Source organism: Lissotriton vulgaris, chromosome 7 (assembly GCF_964263255.1).
Source record: "Lissotriton vulgaris chromosome 7, aLisVul1.2, whole genome shotgun sequence".
Taxonomy (NCBI): domain Eukaryota; kingdom Metazoa; phylum Chordata; class Amphibia; order Caudata; family Salamandridae; genus Lissotriton; species Lissotriton vulgaris.
In genome coordinates this window covers 246,805,343-246,823,293 of record NC_141695.1, presented here as the reverse complement: position 1 = coordinate 246,823,293, position 17,951 = coordinate 246,805,343, and the positions used below count along the sequence as shown (strand labels likewise).

Sequence of the window (17,951 nt, the reverse complement as noted above, 5' to 3'; positions counted from 1 at the left end):
ACACATAAAAGATATTGTCATTAACAATGCTAATAGTTCTGTACCATTGCAAGTACTTGTTTAATAGATTTGTCACAGCTGTGACCTCCTTCTGTGTTGTTGGGTGCTATATTGTACACCTTCATTGTCTATGTCTGTGGCCCTCCCTGGTTTTGTTTCTGGAAATATGGTCACCCTAAACTAAAGCATGTACACGTTTTCAGAAAGCAACATTCTGTTAATGTTCCCGTTAGTTTCAAGAACAGGTGTAGCCTCTCGCCAACGTTATGTGGGGCTGGCGGTGTTCTGGGCCTCTTTCGACGGGCTACAGCGCTTGTATTTCATTCGGTACGTCTGGAGGATGGATGTTGACCCCCAGGCTGCAGAGAGAGCTGAGGATCTGCTGCTGTTTTAGCTGGGCTCTTTGAGTGACGGGACACGGATCCAGCCACCGACTCCCAGCCGTAAGAGACAGTCCTGAGCTGAGGTGAGCTGGGGCTTGGCCGAGCTGTTGAGGACGGATGTTTGTCTCCCAATATGTCACAGCATGGGGCACAAGACCACCTCCACTACGCCTTACTTTGGGAGATGTCCCTCTGGGCTACTTATATGACTACTTAAGGCGGAGAGAAGAGCTGAATGCAGGGAGTGAAGTGTTTTTATTCGTGTAACTCGCCCTGCAGGTATTGGAGTGCTTTACTTGAGCACCGTTTACTTTATACGAAGCCATATTGGTTTTTTTTAGGCACGAGGAGAGTAAAAGATTTGTCACGGGATGTTTTGCTGACCTGGTTCCGCTGTTCCAAAGATAGCCAGTGGAAAGATGATGGGCTGACGAGGCGAGGCATCCATAAGGGAAATGGCAGGGATTCGAAGGGGAAGACAAGTCGTGTGAATAGGGAAAGAGGGTGTTAAAATAGGTCTCATAAGATTCATATGTTAAAAGATGTGAAGAGGGAGGGCTCATCTAAAAGGGCTGCCAACATTTCTTTGCAGGTGTTGATCGCTGAACCTTGACCCTGCCCATGGGTAAAAAGGATTTTCGGGTTTCCTTTCTTAGCCACATTTGTTGACCTTCGTACAACATTCCACACGGATGCACTGTACAGCTCAGGTCAGAACTTGTGTTCTGTCGCTCTCAATCCCACGCAGCCTTGATGAGCTCAGGCACAGAGAAATACATATTCATCTGTGATACGGGAAGGAAAGGATGCAGCAGAAGCAGAACAGTTTTTTACCTCTGTTTTTCACCTTGTCGAGAAATAAAATTACAACCTGTATATCGTTAGGCATTGTTTTTAACACAGTAGCAACAAGGTATTGACTACGTATCAGGGGCGCCACTAGACGGGCAGGGCGCTAACACTCCCAGCCAGGGCTAGCCCTAGCACCTGCACTGGTTGCACACGGTGCAACATTTTTTTGGGGCACCCCCTCCTCCAGTTCCATGAATTACCTCAGTACCACTCACCAACAATGCACCTCATCTTTCAATGGAACCTTTCTGACAACATTTCGTTTTTTTATAGCACTACTCATCGCACACTCGCACTCATTTCTGTGATTTGAATGGAACACGTTCTTTGTGGCAGGCACATTAATCATTTGCACTGTGGGGGGTGGCAGGAGTGCCCATGTGAGTGCACAGTGAGCGATGCACCAGTGTTAGAGTAGGGTAAGAGGACTGACTGCAGTGTCAGAGAGGTTACCATATGATGCGTATGTAAGTGCGGAGTGGGATGAATGAATGCATGGTTAGTGGTGGGCTTGTTTGAGTGAGATTGCAGAGTGAGCAGTGGGAGGGAAAGGTGGATACTGTGTCACATGAGTGCGGGTGAGTAGGGTGTTCATGTGACTGCAGTTTGAGGTACAGGGTAAACAGTGCAAGTGCTTTGTGAGTGCAGAATGATCGCTGTGTGGGCAGGGTGAGCGGTGAATGGTGTGGGTGCATGGTGATCAGTGTGGGTGCATTGTAATTGCTGTGAGTGCGAGTGAGCGTGAAAGTGAAGGGTGAGAATGTGGAGTGAGTTGTCTGAATGCAGGGTGCATTCCCCGACACTTGAAATAACTTTGCATGGTATTGACAGCGGCATAGAGTTTCAGATATAAGTTAAACTATTGCTATTTTGCAGGGATTTAAGTGGGATGAAAAAACTGAAGAGTGTAGGAAGCTGGGTTTCTGTTGCAGTAACCCTTCACTATTTGCTAAATCTCTGATGCACTTTGACTTGATATGCCCTAGGTACCTGCCAAACAGGTTCCCAGGGCCTGTGTTCTTTCCCAAAACTGTACCTTTGTACCCCCAATCAGCACCTTCCTCGCCACCTGTAAGTCCCTTGTGAAAGGTACCATGGATACTTAGGGTGCTGTGACCAGGGAAGGGCTCTACGGGCTGTAACACATATTGTGTCACCCTTAGAGGTCCTGTACCTTTATACATACACCCTGCCATTGCAGGCTGCGTGTTTTGGTGCAGAGACAAGTGAAGACTCGACATGGCACACATTCCTGTGTGCCACACCTGCAACCCACTGCCTATGGTATAGGTAAGACCCCCCTCTAGCTGGGTGAGCAATACCACAGTTGCATGAGCACTGTACCCCTACGGTGTCTAAGTCCATTTTTAGACATTGTAAAGCCAAAACAACTATATGGTCTTGGAGTTAGTCATTACGAACTCCATCATACCATAACCGCATTACTGAATTCTGGGATGTTTGGTAGCAAACTTCTCAGCATAATAAACCCACACTGATGTCAGTGTAAGATTTATTATACAATGCACGCAGAGGGCATCTTAGAGATGTCCTCTGAAAAACGACCACCAGCCTCTGGTGGGATCCCTGACTGGTACACACCTGCATGCCACCACGAGTCATGTTTCTGGACCCCTGTGGTGGGAGCCTATGCTGCCGGAGCCAAGAAACAAAGCCTTTCTTGTGCGGAGGCGGTCACATCTCCCCCACTCCAGGAAGTGCCATCTATGGCAGGAGAGCGTCAAGGGCCTTGCTGCCTTTGTTATATATTCCTCAGCCTCTCCTGCTATCAGGAGCAGGCCTCCATTCTGTCTCCCCTCCAGACAGGCAGGACAAATTAGCACAGCCCAGAAGGTGTGCCCACCCCTGCCAATCCCACCCTTCAGTTGAGGAAGGCGAGGTGAAGCCCACTCTTCAGTGCCTGTCATTTGACAGATGGCAGGCACCCTCTAATCAGGATTAGGGATTATGCCCACTCCCCCACATGGGGTAAACACACCAAGGGGGAAGCTACCCTAAGGTCAGTAGCCCATTGGCTACTGAACTCGAGACCCCTAAAACGTCCCCTAAATTCAGTATTTAGGAACAGCCCTGAACCAAGAAGACAGATTGCCGTAACCTAAGAAGAAAGAGGACGAAAGAAGACATCCAGCAGGAGAGACTTCAGAGACTAATTGACTTGTCCCGCGCCCTACGAGTCAGTCTGCAGTTTCAAGAGATTTTGCGACAACAATCGCCTTGTCCTGCAGCCAGCGAACTCTAGAACCCTTGGGAGGACTGACTTCCTTCAACAGAGACCGGATCTCCTGTGAACAGCAGCTCTGTTCAAAAGAAACTCCCAAGACCGATTCTGAGCCTACTGAGGACAAAGAAACCTGATGCCTGGAACCAACATTGCACCGGAAGCCTACGGCCTGAATCTGGGAGGCCTTCAAGGTCCCAGCGACGTGCTCCAGAGTCAGATTCTACAGTGGGTTGACGTCTCCGCGACATCCCGATGTCGTCTGCAGCCTCTGATCGGAGACACCCCCCCCTAACCGCGAGTGGCCCGGTAGGTTGAAATCCGAACTCAAGACACCCCAGAATCCAGCCACCCTGCGCCCTGGAGAAGAGATCCCGAGGGGGTCCTACGTCCCGAGCTCTCCAACTGACCTGCCCAGCTGTTGGTTCCTCCTGAAAGTCTTCCTGGACCGAGCCTGCTTCCTAAATCCAACAAACATTTGCAATGCAATAGGTCTTGCATCTGCAAGAGTTTAAGCTATTGGCATTGTAAAAGAAAATGCTTTTAATTTATGTGTTCAGAAAACTTGCAAGCACTGCATAAACACGCACTTTGTTCTTATAGTCCTTGCTTACGAGAAGCAAGACTGGCAGTTAAGAGGCGCAGTTACTGCCAGCCTTGCTTCTCGTAAGCAACGACAATAAGTACAAAGTGTGTGTCTACACACCGCTTGCGGATTTTTAAAACACATAAATAAAAGGCATTGTAATTTACTATGCCAATCGCTCAAACCTTTGCAAATGTTAGACCTATTGCATTGCAAATGCTTGTTAAACTTGGTAACACTGTCTGGGCAATGATTTTACTTCAGCACTTCATAGTTTCCACAACCCGCATGCTAAATTCTACTTTAGCACCCTGAACATGTGGTATCAATAATTCCCTGACTTTTGTTTTGAAGCACATGATATATGCTGCTTTACTTTAATGGACGTAATGTTAATCAAAAGACAAACATTTAGCTTAGGGTGGGGCGAGGGGGTGGAGGAGCACCTCTGACACCCTTTATTTTGCATACGACTCCCCGAGGGGTTTAAAAATGGCCTAACTCATGCAAACCGCCTTGTACGCAGACAAAAAAAATATGTTTGTGCCTGGAACAGAGATCTATTATCATACAAGTATGGTCTTGTGGCTGCACACGCTCCGCAGCAAACACGATGCGCACGAAAACACTGTAAAATTGCTTTTCTATGGTGTTTTATAAGAGTGTGACCCCCTGTAGGACATCCCAGGGGCAGCGACACCATATCAAAATATATCCTATTGACATTAACACGTCCATGTGAAATTCACACTAGCCCATCACTCTGCGGTTCATTCTAAGCACACTAACCCATTAAACCGCACTGTTCTTCTGGTGAATATTCAACTACACTCCAGTGTGACACCCAGAAAATATGTGCGAGTGCTGGCAAGGACAAGCTACCAAAGAAAGGCAGCAGGAAAATTATTCCAAAATAATGCCTTTGGTGTTCACCACTTCAATTTTATGTTAATGTGTTCAAAACATGCTTCCGACCTTTCTTTCCACACTTTTACCAGTCTTTCACAAAATCCGGGATTATTGGCTTTGTCTCTGGCTTAGTTAGTTTCTACTGTCTTCGAACTGCATGAATCCTATCTGAAAACACCAAAACTCCTATCCTTCCAGAAGCGACCAAGGGTGCAGAAACGTACAAAGGACAGGAGCCAGCAGCATATTCCATATATCAGATCAACAGACAATGTGACAACGCAGGAGCTCACAAAAGCTGCAGAGCGCATCTCCACTGCAGTACACGCCGAGCAATGGAGGCTTGGTACGACCTCGCAGCCTGTTGGCAAAGTGTGAATTATTCTTCTGGTACTAAGACAAACAATCAGAATAAACACACTGCTGGAGCAGCACAATAATAGGCTGTGCTCTGACCCCGCTTCCCTTCCAAGCCTGCCATGCCAACTCCGTGGGAAGTTACCTTACAATGAACAAAAGCCTCTAGGCATTGGCGAGGTGCAGCGAAATACGGACCGCACACCATAGCGGAAGAGACGTCGCGAGCAAAAGAGACGCTGTGCGCGTGCACATCTGCTGTTCGGGCAGGCATGGTAAACAGGAGACAGGGAGGGAACAAACATGCCTCCCTTCCTATCAAAAGCGAGCGTTTTTGAAGCGCGCCAATAAAAAGTATGGGTGGAGCTTCACCCCGCTTCCGAAAGAAACCTGTGACAATAGAGCTTGCAAGCAAGCAGCGCATGCGCTGCGTCGCTAGGCGAGACCTAAAAACAGTAATCCCCCATTGAAAACAGGGCACCGAATGCCTAAATAGAACCCTGCACTCGGCCGCCGCTGAGCTGCTGCGGGCGCACCTTGTATGCCTACTCGGACCCCCCTTTGTCTTGCGCCTAACACCAGGAGCTTTGCTCCCATAACCTTGTGGGGCGCTTGTGTGCAGCCACCAACTGGAGGCCCCTTATCCCCCATTGGATAACGTTGGGCCTCAGCACTCTGCACCCGACCGCCCTAGTGCCGCTGAGACTGTTCTGAGAGTGCATACTTGACCCTGGGGGAACCCTACTTCTAACCCCAGAATACATACTCCCACAATCCACTGCTTACCTGCAAACTTCATTTCCTCCCATAGGATTGCATTGACTGCTTTTCCTTGAAATTTCTTTTAAGTGTGGAGTTGGTTTGTATGAAACATTGAAAACATTGAAAAACTGCATATGTGTAAAAACGGAATCACTTACCTCATGTCTAGGAAATGTCTCTGTGTGATATCTAGGCATATCACACTGATTAGTAACTTAAAAAGTAATATGCAACAGTAATCTGTAAAGTAACTTTCAAGTAGTTTTGAACTGTTGACTTAGCTGTAAATCACTTCTGTCAAAAGCAAGATCCCTTTGGACTCTTTTAAAGCTTTCAAGAACACCTTACTGTCATCCACTCACGGCCCAATCACCAGCACGAAATTGAAACCAAAAACATAATATAAATTCTATCATATATTTTTATTTGTTAGGATCCTTATAGATTCAAAGTATATACAAAAAGATAAAAAAAATATCTGTACCATCAATACACGTATATTAAAAACATATTATATACAAGAAAATGGGAGAATTCATCAAGATATAAACTCATCAACAACTCGATAAATTCAGTAGGCACACCAAGTACATCACGAATGAAATAGCCCTGGTTCGATGCTTAATGGTATTCTTTTCCTTCTACTCAGACCAGGTGTTGCTTGGGTGCATTCTCAACCAAAGCGAAGAGTTTCAGTGGTATGATATGGTTCATCACCTACTTCAGGCTTAAAACTACTATTCAATGTCTCCCAATACAATCATCTTAAAAACATTAATATGATATTAGATATTTAAAAACGTATTTAATAAAATTCAATGCTATTTATTTTGTCTCATATTTCGTTTATTCATTATGTACACAATAAACATTCCAAAACATATTTTTAAACATGATACAAATCATTTATTTTACAGCCTTGGTACCGTCCATGGTGCCATCCACGGTGATTCATTCATTGCTCTCAAACTGGCCAGATCATACCACATTCCTCATCAAACACACTCTTGGTTGTGTTAGCTCAAGGGTATGAACCAACAGAGAATTAGTGTACAAAGGGAGGTATATCTCTTCCCCAATGGTGGCCTCCTTTTCAGGTTGGCCACAATACTGATGCTGACGATAGGGGCGTAAACATCTTCCCTAAAATGTAAGTGGTGAAAAAGAACGGGGGTACTTTAATATCTAATGCTTGTCCTCATCGTTCTACTGTCCCCTAAAAGATTCTCTTGTTGATCTTTTTAGAAAAAGGCAAATTTAATTAAAAAACCTAGGGATAAAACCTCACTGATTGCGCTGTAAATAGACAAATAATACAAGGAGAGCAAACAATTATTGTATAACTTCATATTTATAAACGTTCAAATTTCCAATACGTTAGTTGGAAAAAATGGAAATAACACTTGCATTCTACCTTCATTGTGAATACGGGTTGTCTTGGCCACTGGGGCTATGGCCCTCAACATGATAAGAGTCCTAATTCATGTAGGTTTTTCATACAACTGCACCCCGTCAAGTCGTGCATGCAAGATTTCAGGTAAGACTGCCTATACAAAGAGAGCACCCCATTAGTCCTAATGGCTCACTCCTAAATAGTCACTCGGGCATCTACATCTGCTTTCCTGTTTGATAAAATCTTATAAATAAATAGCACTCCCCTCCATTTTATATTTGGAGTACCTTGTTGCCGCTTGTACTCTATCCAGGAACAACTGAACCCCACAAGTTATATAACTCACATATCTGGGTAAAGTGTATTTAACGAACCGGGGACCCTCCTTGTATAACGTTGTTAGCGTCTCCCCCTAGTTGCCACCGAATTATAAGTATAATATAAACAGACCCACCCAGGGTCCTCCCTTGTCTTTTGGGCTCGTAAAATCTAAACAATCTTCCTGTACGTCCAGAAAAACAAGGTCTATCAATATGTCATTGCTCCCTCCCATCAAGGGTTACTCACCGGGATTAAACAGTCTCCTCTCGTGCTCCTTTCATCTGCAAACCAGTTGATAAAAACCGGCTGTGTCACCGCTCCGCTTTTAAATGCGCCCATCGCGCCTCTCAGTAATTGGATTCAATAAAAATAGAAAGCGGGCTACGAGAAATGAAAACTGCCGCTATCTTAAGATGGATACAGATAGGTCCCCACCCTTTTAATCAATACTTTATACGTGGGACTTCAAGGCCTCACTACTATATCTCTGTATATATACTATTTCAACAGGATTTAAAAATCACTCCTCTATTTCATTATGCCAAATGAACACTTATTTTTATTCTCATAGCTAGCTGTATTGTCCCCCATCGCACCTCTCAGTAATCAGACTTATTAAAAATAGAAATCCGGCTTCAAGATATGAAAACAGCTGCCATCTTTAGATAGATACAAATAGGTCCCCACCTTTTTAACTCTCGGCCTGGCGAAAAGCAGCTCATGTGCTGCTCTGCCATGCAGAGGACCTTTTGGATTCCAGCGTGCCCGCAGGGAGACAAACAAGGCAAAAGATGTGCAAGCGATGATTAGATGTTGCTCTGGCGGCGTCACATTCTGGAGACTTTTTTTTTACACTGCCAGTAAAGCCAGTCCCCGCGTGCACATCTTCTGTCTGCCCTGTAAAGAGCCTGTGCTTGTTTTACATGGATTGGCAAGGAGGAAAGGCTTCCTTTCTGGAAGTCGAAGTCCCTGTTCACCATCATTGCGTGAAAGTGCTTTTTTACACTGGTTGTCCAACAAAAACTGTACTTGAGTGGAATGTATCTGATGACATGGAGCGGATCTAGGGGCCAGAGGTTGGTAAGTATATTTTACCGACTCATAAATACCAAATTTTACCGATTTGGTATTTATGAATCGGTAAAATTGAAGGAGGGAGATTTAGGTAAATTCGGTAATTGAATGACCTAATCTGTAAAAATCGGTATTTACCGAATCGGTAAATACCGAATCCTGCAAGGGTACAGGGGGTGTCACTTTGACACCCTCTAGCACGCCAAATACAGGCATGTGTGCCATGTGGCACACAGACATGCCCTAAGGGCATGTCTGTCTGTCACATGGCATAGGTGTGCATGCACAAATGTGCATGCACACCTGGATTCGGTATTTTACCACCCAATTGGATTGGGTGGTAAAATACCGAATCTGTAAGGCCTTTGGGACTCAGAAGAGTCCCACCTACATCTGGCAGTTACCGAATCGGTAAAAATTCTGATTCGGTATTTTACCGATTCGGTAACATAGGGCCCCTACATCACAAATACCCATTTACCGGTCGGTAAATGGACACCTACATCATTTTTTAAATTTCCAAATCAACAAATGCTAATTGAGGAAAGTGAAAGGTTTTGTTTGCTGGTGCTAATTGTATTGTGCCAGGGCTCGCAGCTATTGCTTTTCCAACCCACAAATTGTGCACATTGTGGAAAGATGCATCCACTGTTTGTCATCGGCTCAAATATATACATTGTTTCTTTGGCACCGAGCAGCTGAAAGATCTCTGTTCACACTGAAATCGAACAATAGCAAACTTTATTTATAAATAGATGCATGAAGGCCCATTCCTGCCACATCAATGCTCGCACCAAGCTTAAAATGCGACACAATGAAAATACATAAAAGATTGTCACGTTTTTTTTTAAAGAGGTATCAGATTTATTTTTTTTTTAATATTATGTGGATAACGTTTGCAAAGTTACACTTATTTTGTGCAGTACATTCTAGTGATCCTGCTAATATCTTGCCAAGAAAAGTCACAGGAGCTACCCGGTTGACTAGAAAATGTCTCTCTGAATGACATGTTATAATTAAACCAATCTCCTGCAGGTTATAAAACACTCAAATGTTTGGATTAAGCAAAATAATGAAAACTTGCACTTTTATTTGTAGTCCTTCAATGTTTATGGTTTGTTGTGACACCCAGCTGATCCTCTCCCTCACCAAAGACCCAAACACCGCCAAAAGCAACCTACACGAAGGGATGAAAGAAGTAGCCGAGTGGATGAAGAACAGCCGTTTAAAACTTAACTCGGACAAAACAGAAGTCCTCATCTTAGGCTCATCCCCTTCCGCCTGGGACTACTCATGGTGGCCACCAGCCCTGGGAAACGCACCTAAACCTACGGACCACGCACGTAACCTGGGCTTCATCCTGGACTCCTCCCTCTCAATGACCAGACAAGTCAACGCCGTCTCATCATCATGCTTCAACATCCTACGTATGCTCAAAAAAATCTTCCATTGGATCCCCACCGAAACAAGAAAGACGGACACCCATGCACTAGTCACAAGCCGACTGGACTATGGAAACACCCTTTACGCCGGAACCACAGCCAAACTACAGAAAAAACTCCAACGCATCCAAAACGCCTCAGCCAGACTTATCCTAGACATCCCCCGCCAAGCTCACATTTCCGGTCACCTGAAAGACCTCAACTGGCTCCCCGTCAACAAGAGAATAACGTTCCGTCTCCTCACCCACGCACACAAAGCCCTCTTCGACCTAGGACCCGAATACCTCAGCACGCGCCTGTCCTTTTACACCCCCACCCGCCAACCACGATCGTCCAATCAAGCCCTAGCAGCAATTCCACGCATCCAAAGATCCACCATGGGGGGAAGATCCTTCCCCTACTTAGCTGCCAAGACCTGGAATTCTCTCCCCGCCCACCTCCGCCTTACACAGAATCACCTCTCCTTCAGAAAACAACTAAAAACTTGGATATTCGATATGTAAAGTACCCCCCTCCCTAGAGCGCCTTGAGACCCTCTGGGTGAGTAGTGTGCTATACAAATTCTAAACTTGAACTTGAACTCTCCACTGCTATACATGTATACATCTTCATATATATCTATATAAATACAAATATAAATGCATGCATACATATACATATATGCATACATATGCATGTTATGTACATGAAAGATTGAAAAACACTAATAAAAGCAAAGCTAAAAAGCCACCTAATTACAAAAGAATTGCTTTAACTTAAATGAGGGTGAGACCTATTGCATTTTCAATGTTTGTTGGTAAGTGCTTTCTACGTGGGACTTCAAGGCCTCCAAACTATTTGTCCATATGTATACTGTTTTAGCGTGACTCTAAAGTCACTACACTATTTCTTTATGTCAAAAGAACACTTATTAATAATTTCATTTCAGGGTGGGGTAGGATTATCCTCCTGTCCTTGAAGGGGATATCTCCCCTGTTTCTACCTATATGGGAGGCCCTCATTTTGATCATAATCACTGAATAAAAAATATATATGGTCATCCTCTCATCGGGGGAGAAAGCAACACTGACAAGACCAAAACAATCCGTGACATTTAAAATGGTATCACCTTATTAGTTGCTTAAACATCAGTTACAATATCCATCTTTAGTTTGCAACAGGTAAATTTTCTCATTCTAGTTAGCCAGCTGCCTTGACATGCAAATACAAACTCCCCGTCTTACCACTCAAATTTGGATCCACAAGTTACTATTCATAGATTGGATCAACAATGAAAGCTCAGATATGTAGTATTTCATACAAAGTTACTTCGCCTTTGTTCAAATAATGATGACAAACTGATGACAATATTCCAGTGCCATGTCTTCATTGCACCTGTTCTATAATTTCAGTTTCTAGGTTACTAAAGACGTTGGGCCCTTATTTCTCTTAATTCCGAGAAATTGCTTACCCCAATATTTTTTTTCTTAAATTAATTCCTCCCATGCCTCTCATGAATTAAGTCCCTGTCGGATGGTGTTAAGGATAGAAATGTACCAGTGTTCTCTCGCTTTCCTTTTGGCCTCCATATTGCCTCCTCTTCTGTTAATGGTCACTTTTTCTAAGATATACCATTCAAAGTCAGTTTCTTTATGTCCCTGTTCTATAAAATGCGCCACTAAGGAGGCATTCACGTTTCTAGTTTTAATAGCAGACCTATGTGCAAGAAGACGTAGCCTAAGCTCTTGGCCCGTATCCCCTACATATGATTGTGCACAGGGGCATCTTAACAGATATATAATATTTTTGCTACAGCAATTATTCAATGTGTGTGCAACCACAGTCCTGCCATTGTGTTTCAGCTCCTTCGCCGCTCTACATTGAGGACACAAGGATCAACTACCACACTTGCTATTGCCCTGTACTTTCGAGTTGTCAATGGTTCTCTGCTTGTGAACTGATTGCTCCCTGTATGTGTGAACCAACTTGTTACCAACTTGTTACGAAAGTTCATATTTCTTTTATAGGCTGTAGTAACCACGCTACACTGGTATGTTGTAAACCAAGTAGGTTTATTCAGCAGTAAGTTAACAGGTGGTAAATCATAGTAAAACACAGCCCCACCAGGAGCCGCCTGCTAGCTGCTCAGCCTCTCTCACCAACTGTCACGCCTCATCCAGTCACCCAGGCATTCTAGTGAAGGTCCACTCGCCAACATTCCATACAGAGGACACGCACACAGGCTGAGCAGCTAGAGTGAAGAACACAGGGATAGAAACACCATGTGAGGATACTACATCGGCAAATATCGGTTTCTCTAATTTCACGTTCTCGTCATTAAGTATGTTCCAGTGTCTGTTCATCACATTTTTGATTTTGTTGCTAATCTCATAAAATTGACTCACAAACACTACTTTGGACATCTTCTTGCGGTTCTTTGATTCCTCAAACATGGCCTCCCGATTATAAAATCGTGCTCTTTTAAATGAGTGGGATATCAACTTTTTAGGATATCCTCAATCCCTCAATTTCGTTTTAGTTTCTCAGAATGTTTGTAGAAATTCTCCAATTCAATACAGTTTCTCCTGAGGTGGAGGAATTGACCAAATGGTAAGTTGTCTCGTTGGGACCTTGGGTGGAAACTGGAATAGTGGAGTAAAGAGTTTTTGTCCATAGGTTTAGTATATAATTCCACGTCCTGTCTTCCACCCACAGCCCCAATGGGGTTATCCAAATAATCAACACTGTCCTTGCTATACTGCGCCGTGAATCTGAGGTTCTCATTCCTGAGATTCAGCCAACTAAGGAATTTCTCCAGTTGTTCCATGGGACCATTCCATATGTAGAAGTCATTGTCAATAAAGCGATGCCATTCACTTATATTCTCGTAAAAGGGTGCTAGTTCTTTGTAGATATGATGTTTCTCAAATCCTCCAACGTACAAACACGCTAGACTTGGAGCGCAGGTTGCACCCCTACTAGTCACTTTTTTTTAACGAAAAAGCTGCTCTTTGAATAAGAAGATGGTATTCTTTAACACCAGATTAATACATTCTACAATGAATTCTTTACTAGCTACCACCATCTCTATATTTTTGAGAATTTCATGTATTACCTCCACAGTGGATTGCTGCTGTGTATTAGTGTATAAGGCCTCAATGTCAATGTCAATGTCAATGTTGAGTATCCTTACCAAATGGCTTCTTATCCACCATACTAATAATGTGGGTGGAGTCCTTTACATATGACCTAAGTTGACTCACCAGAGGTTTAAGAAAAAAAATCAATATATGTACTTAATGGTTCTAGACAACTGACAAATGGTCGCATTAGAGGATCCATGTGATCCTTATGGAATTTCGGCATTAATTGCCGGAATTTTAGGATTGCTGTTTGGGGGAATCTAAATTCCTCTTCACAGATCCATTCCTATTATTTTGCTTCCTCCAAGTGATCACTGCATTTTTTAGCTAAAATGGAGAGTTCCCTATCTTGTACCCTCTCATAATGCTTTTGGACATTTAATAGTTTAAGCATTCTATTATCATAGTCCTGTGTATCAAAAATCACAACACCCCCACCCTTATCAGCGGGTTTGATCGTTATGGTGTGATCCTCTTTGAGGATGCTGATAACTATTCTTTGGGCCCTGTCCAAATTATGTGATTGAGTAAATTATTTTTAAAGATATTTTGAATCTCAATTTACACAACTTTTTCAAAAGTCTCAATGTGACTCCGCACTTGGGTTAGGGAGGGCGTGAATGTGGATTTGGGTTTGAAACCTGTGATATTGTGTCACTCTTACTTTGGTCTGTCTTCAAAGAATCTCCTCAATCTAATTTTTATAAAAAAATATTGTAGGTCCCTTTCTAATTGGAATCAGTTAATTTTAGCCGTAGGAACAAAACTAAAGCCCCTGCCTAGTACCTCTGTTTCACTTTCACTCAAGGACCTGCTTGATCGGTTAATAATGGGTATCTTATCTACCACCAATATCTCTGGCGCCTGGTTTGCATGTATTCCTGTGGTGGTTGGCTGCAAACTTGTTGCCCTCCATCTGATTCCTATTGTATCTGCCTCTTCTGTTCCTCTGTTCTTTAAAAAAAAAAAAAAACCACCACTGTTGTTAAATGGGTCTTCCATTTTCTTCCTGTAAATCAACCAACTGCATTTGAACCTGCATTCAACTGTAAATCGGTGTATAAGATTTTGCAAAGTATTTTTTCACTTACCTGCATTAGGCCCGGCTTGGTTTTGGTAATAAAATAGCTAAATAACATTTTTATACAAATTGGTTTGAGTTCAGTCTTTGAGTGTGCACCATCATTTCGTGCCTGAGTGTGTACAATAAATGCTTAACAATACCCTCTGATAAGGCCTTCACTACCACAAATAGAGAGTAAGGTGCTATCTACTTTTACCTCTGCCTAACGTTGGGGTTCCACTGGACTCCGTGCACGCTAAACCTCATTTTGGTATAGTGTGTATATATAGAACCAGCTTCCTATAGGGGTCTCCCAAAGGGGTGATATAATTAAGGGCGTGGATTAAAACATTTATGCTAAAAATAGGTGCTCAGCATAATGTGCTGCCTGAGTGGTATTTCGCTGCTTCTGTTATTGCCTCCACACAAATACCATTACACATACAACATGCCAGTACTATTGGGTTTATTGAAGGTTCTCAGTTGTATAAAATAAATACACTACATGCATACATACAACTATGGCTTTGTTGTATATAATATTGAAAATGCTTTAGTTCTTGTGTAAGAGCTTGTGGCGTAATGGCTAGACCATCCAACTTTTGGAGCTGAGGAAGCAGGTTTGAGTCTCAGCGTCTGCTCAACATCCTGTGTTTCTGGGCAAATCGTGCGTACCTTCTAAAAAATAAATTGAGATGTCCTTGTTGGTGCTCATGTAAAGCACTTCAAGACTAGCAATAAAAAACTGCAAACAAATAAAAGTTACATCAAAACAGTGAACTGCTGCAGAGTTAAGATTGTTTTCTCTAGTCTGATTGTGAGGGTGAAAATGGAGAGCCCCGTCTCTGTGCCTGCTTTCACAACCTGCTGGTCCTGAGCACAGGCAGGATCCGGCCCACTTAAAGCCCTGCTATTATGGCATTAAATATGGGATTGAGGGTGAGAAAATAAATAATGTGCTGATCCTGCAACAACCTTCCAGTTTTTTGATTAGGGTTGCCAGATTATTATTTTGATGTCCCTGATGGTACCAAAATAAGCAGGTGCCTAATCCCTTATTTTCAGCATTTATCTGTGCATACTTTGAACAGCAAATCTAATTAGAAAGCACTTTTAATTGTGTTCTAGGGCTGCCTGAATGATCCATGACTGATAATTAAAGGGAACAAAGACAGAGAAGTCACATTACAAATGAATACATACTTTTTTTTATTTATAACCCTATTTAGTGTCAAAATGGTGATTTTGCAGGCTCTTAAAACAACACGTCTGTCATTTTTTTTCCTTTGGCAACCCTACTTTATATTCTTTTTCATGAAATGCTTTCTCACACTACGGCAGTAAATGTAAAATACAATGTAAGGAATAGGCATGGTGGGGGCCTTGGGGTACTGGAACCAGCAAAAAAACAAAGCCTCTAAAACCAGTTAACAGAGATATTTAAATAGGCAAATGGTCTATAAAGACCTGTGAAAAACGTGGGTGTGCCGGAGGTAAGACTCCAGACACTGCGCAGCCGAGCCCACAACAGCTCGAGCTGCAGAAGCCCGGGCTGAGACTGGCGACGGGGGGAAGCTGAAACCTTTTCATCTCACTGGGCGTTGCAAGCCTGGTACCTATGGTTATGTTTGTTTAACGTCAGTTACGTTTGGCAAGTACACAGAAAGACACAACAAAGGCGCTACGGAAGTGTATGCCAACAATTACTTTTTTTAAAGTAGGTGACGGTTACAGATCACCTTGCCTGATAGCAGCAACTAGTAGCCAGGGTCTGTCCCTACAGGCACATTGCAGAAACCAGGGGCGTTTATGCAGCAGCACACGCTGGACTTGTGTAGATCCCAGTTAGGATTCGGCCTGGCGGAGAGTGGCAGCAGCCTCCCATATACTTCTACTGCATAATTAATACAAAATGAGATTCCTCCTGTCAGGTTCCTTGTAGCCCAGCCCTCGCCCCCAACTTATCGCCATTTTCCTCTTCGCCACGAACAGTTATACCCCAAAACCTGCTTACCTTCACTTGTGTTTCTGCCACATAGACTAAAAACGTCAGCAGGGGCGTTACTGCAGCCACCATAGGTACATTATCAATATTCCCTGCCCAACAGAATAAGTACTTGCTGCCTTGAGGCAATCCCAGCCCCAGGCCTGGTACATGAAATCGAATGAAGCTTATGGCAGCACCTGCAATTCACATCATCTCCCAGAGCCCACATTCATGTGGACTTCTAGGGGTGATCAATTTGATGACAATTTTTGTAATTAATTAGTCTTTGCCAGTTATTCATCGATACCTTTTTCAGTTTGAGTGAGAGATTTTTATCCTGCTTCTCAAGTGTTGTAGAAACTTCTCCTGATGAACATAAGTGCCACTTTGCAGTCATTAGCGCTCTCCAGTGTCTGCATGTCCAGCAAGAGTAGTTTATCAAGCACTACCTTTGCATTCTCTTGCTTGTAATATGTTTCCAATTATAATGCAGCAGGCAAGTACCAAAATGCAAAGTTAAACAAGCATTTGCACTGCAAATTGGTCTCGTCTTTGGGACCTCATGTGTATTTAGCTATGCAGCACATTAGCCTGGGTGCTGAAACATCTACTGAATGGAAAAGTCATGGTTGAAAGAGGCAAAACAAGTGAGTATATGAAACAATGCCATTAACTAAATTTCACACATCAACCAGCATGGAAAGTATGAACACCTCCAGAGAGGACACTGGCCAAAAGTCTGTTTGGAAGGAGCATAGTAGTCCATTCCTTTCAACAAAATGGTTCAGCCGACTAAAAGTGTGTTTCTCATTTATTTGCCCAAGTGAGGCAAAGTTACCAAGGATGACTGATCAGCAGCGTTACTACAGACAGTTTTTACAAGAAAAGATAGGCCACCAACACAGACCCACTTCCAACCTGAAAATCACAATGGTAAAAGGACAACTTGCCTATACACATTTAATTAAAATAAATTAATCTATCTAAACTGCAGCCTTCTAATGCAACACCCCTTGACAAAATTCACCAAGAAAATCTATCTTCTCTAATCAATGTACTTGATTTACCATATGCCACCAATTCAACTTCGCCGTTCTAACCATTGTTGAGCCCCTGCTTACAATGCTTAAGGTAAGCTACAAATCCCATATGTAAGGCACTGTTGGATAAAATACCACGGGCCTCATTTATGAGAAGTGACGCATCGCTGCGTGAAAGCAGCAATGCGTCACTTCTCAGTACACCCTCCCTTGCGACATGATTGATGCGTCATACAGTAAATGTGTGTTCTTAGAACAGGAGTATAAACCCATCAACCAGTTGGGATTGGGGTATAGGTAAGTGTATATAAAACAGTATCCCAAGGGGTGTGATTTAATGAAACGATAGACAGTATCTAATAAGGACATCTATACAGTATTATCCTAGAGGAAAAATCAAGGAGTCAATTATTTTGTT

General features: G+C 43.2%; 1 protein-coding gene across 2 annotated transcripts in view; it reads left to right on the top strand.

Annotated features, from left to right (window-relative positions):
* Window positions 1-315: 315 nt before the first annotated feature.
* The window catches only part of LOC147701303 (putative methyltransferase DDB_G0268948), a 223,068-nt gene continuing 205,432 nt past the window's right edge, over window positions 316-17,951 (top strand). The window contains exon 1 of one of the 2 annotated variants that reach the window (XM_086930028.1): window positions 316-466. Coding sequence is in view for 1 of the 2 variants with exons in the window: in XM_086930027.1 (XP_086786153.1) it covers window positions 619-662 (44 nt within the window). In the remaining variant the exon portion in view is untranslated. Of the gene's footprint in view, window positions 663-17,951 lie in introns of both variants that reach the window. The other variant, XM_086930027.1, reaches the window with a different exon arrangement.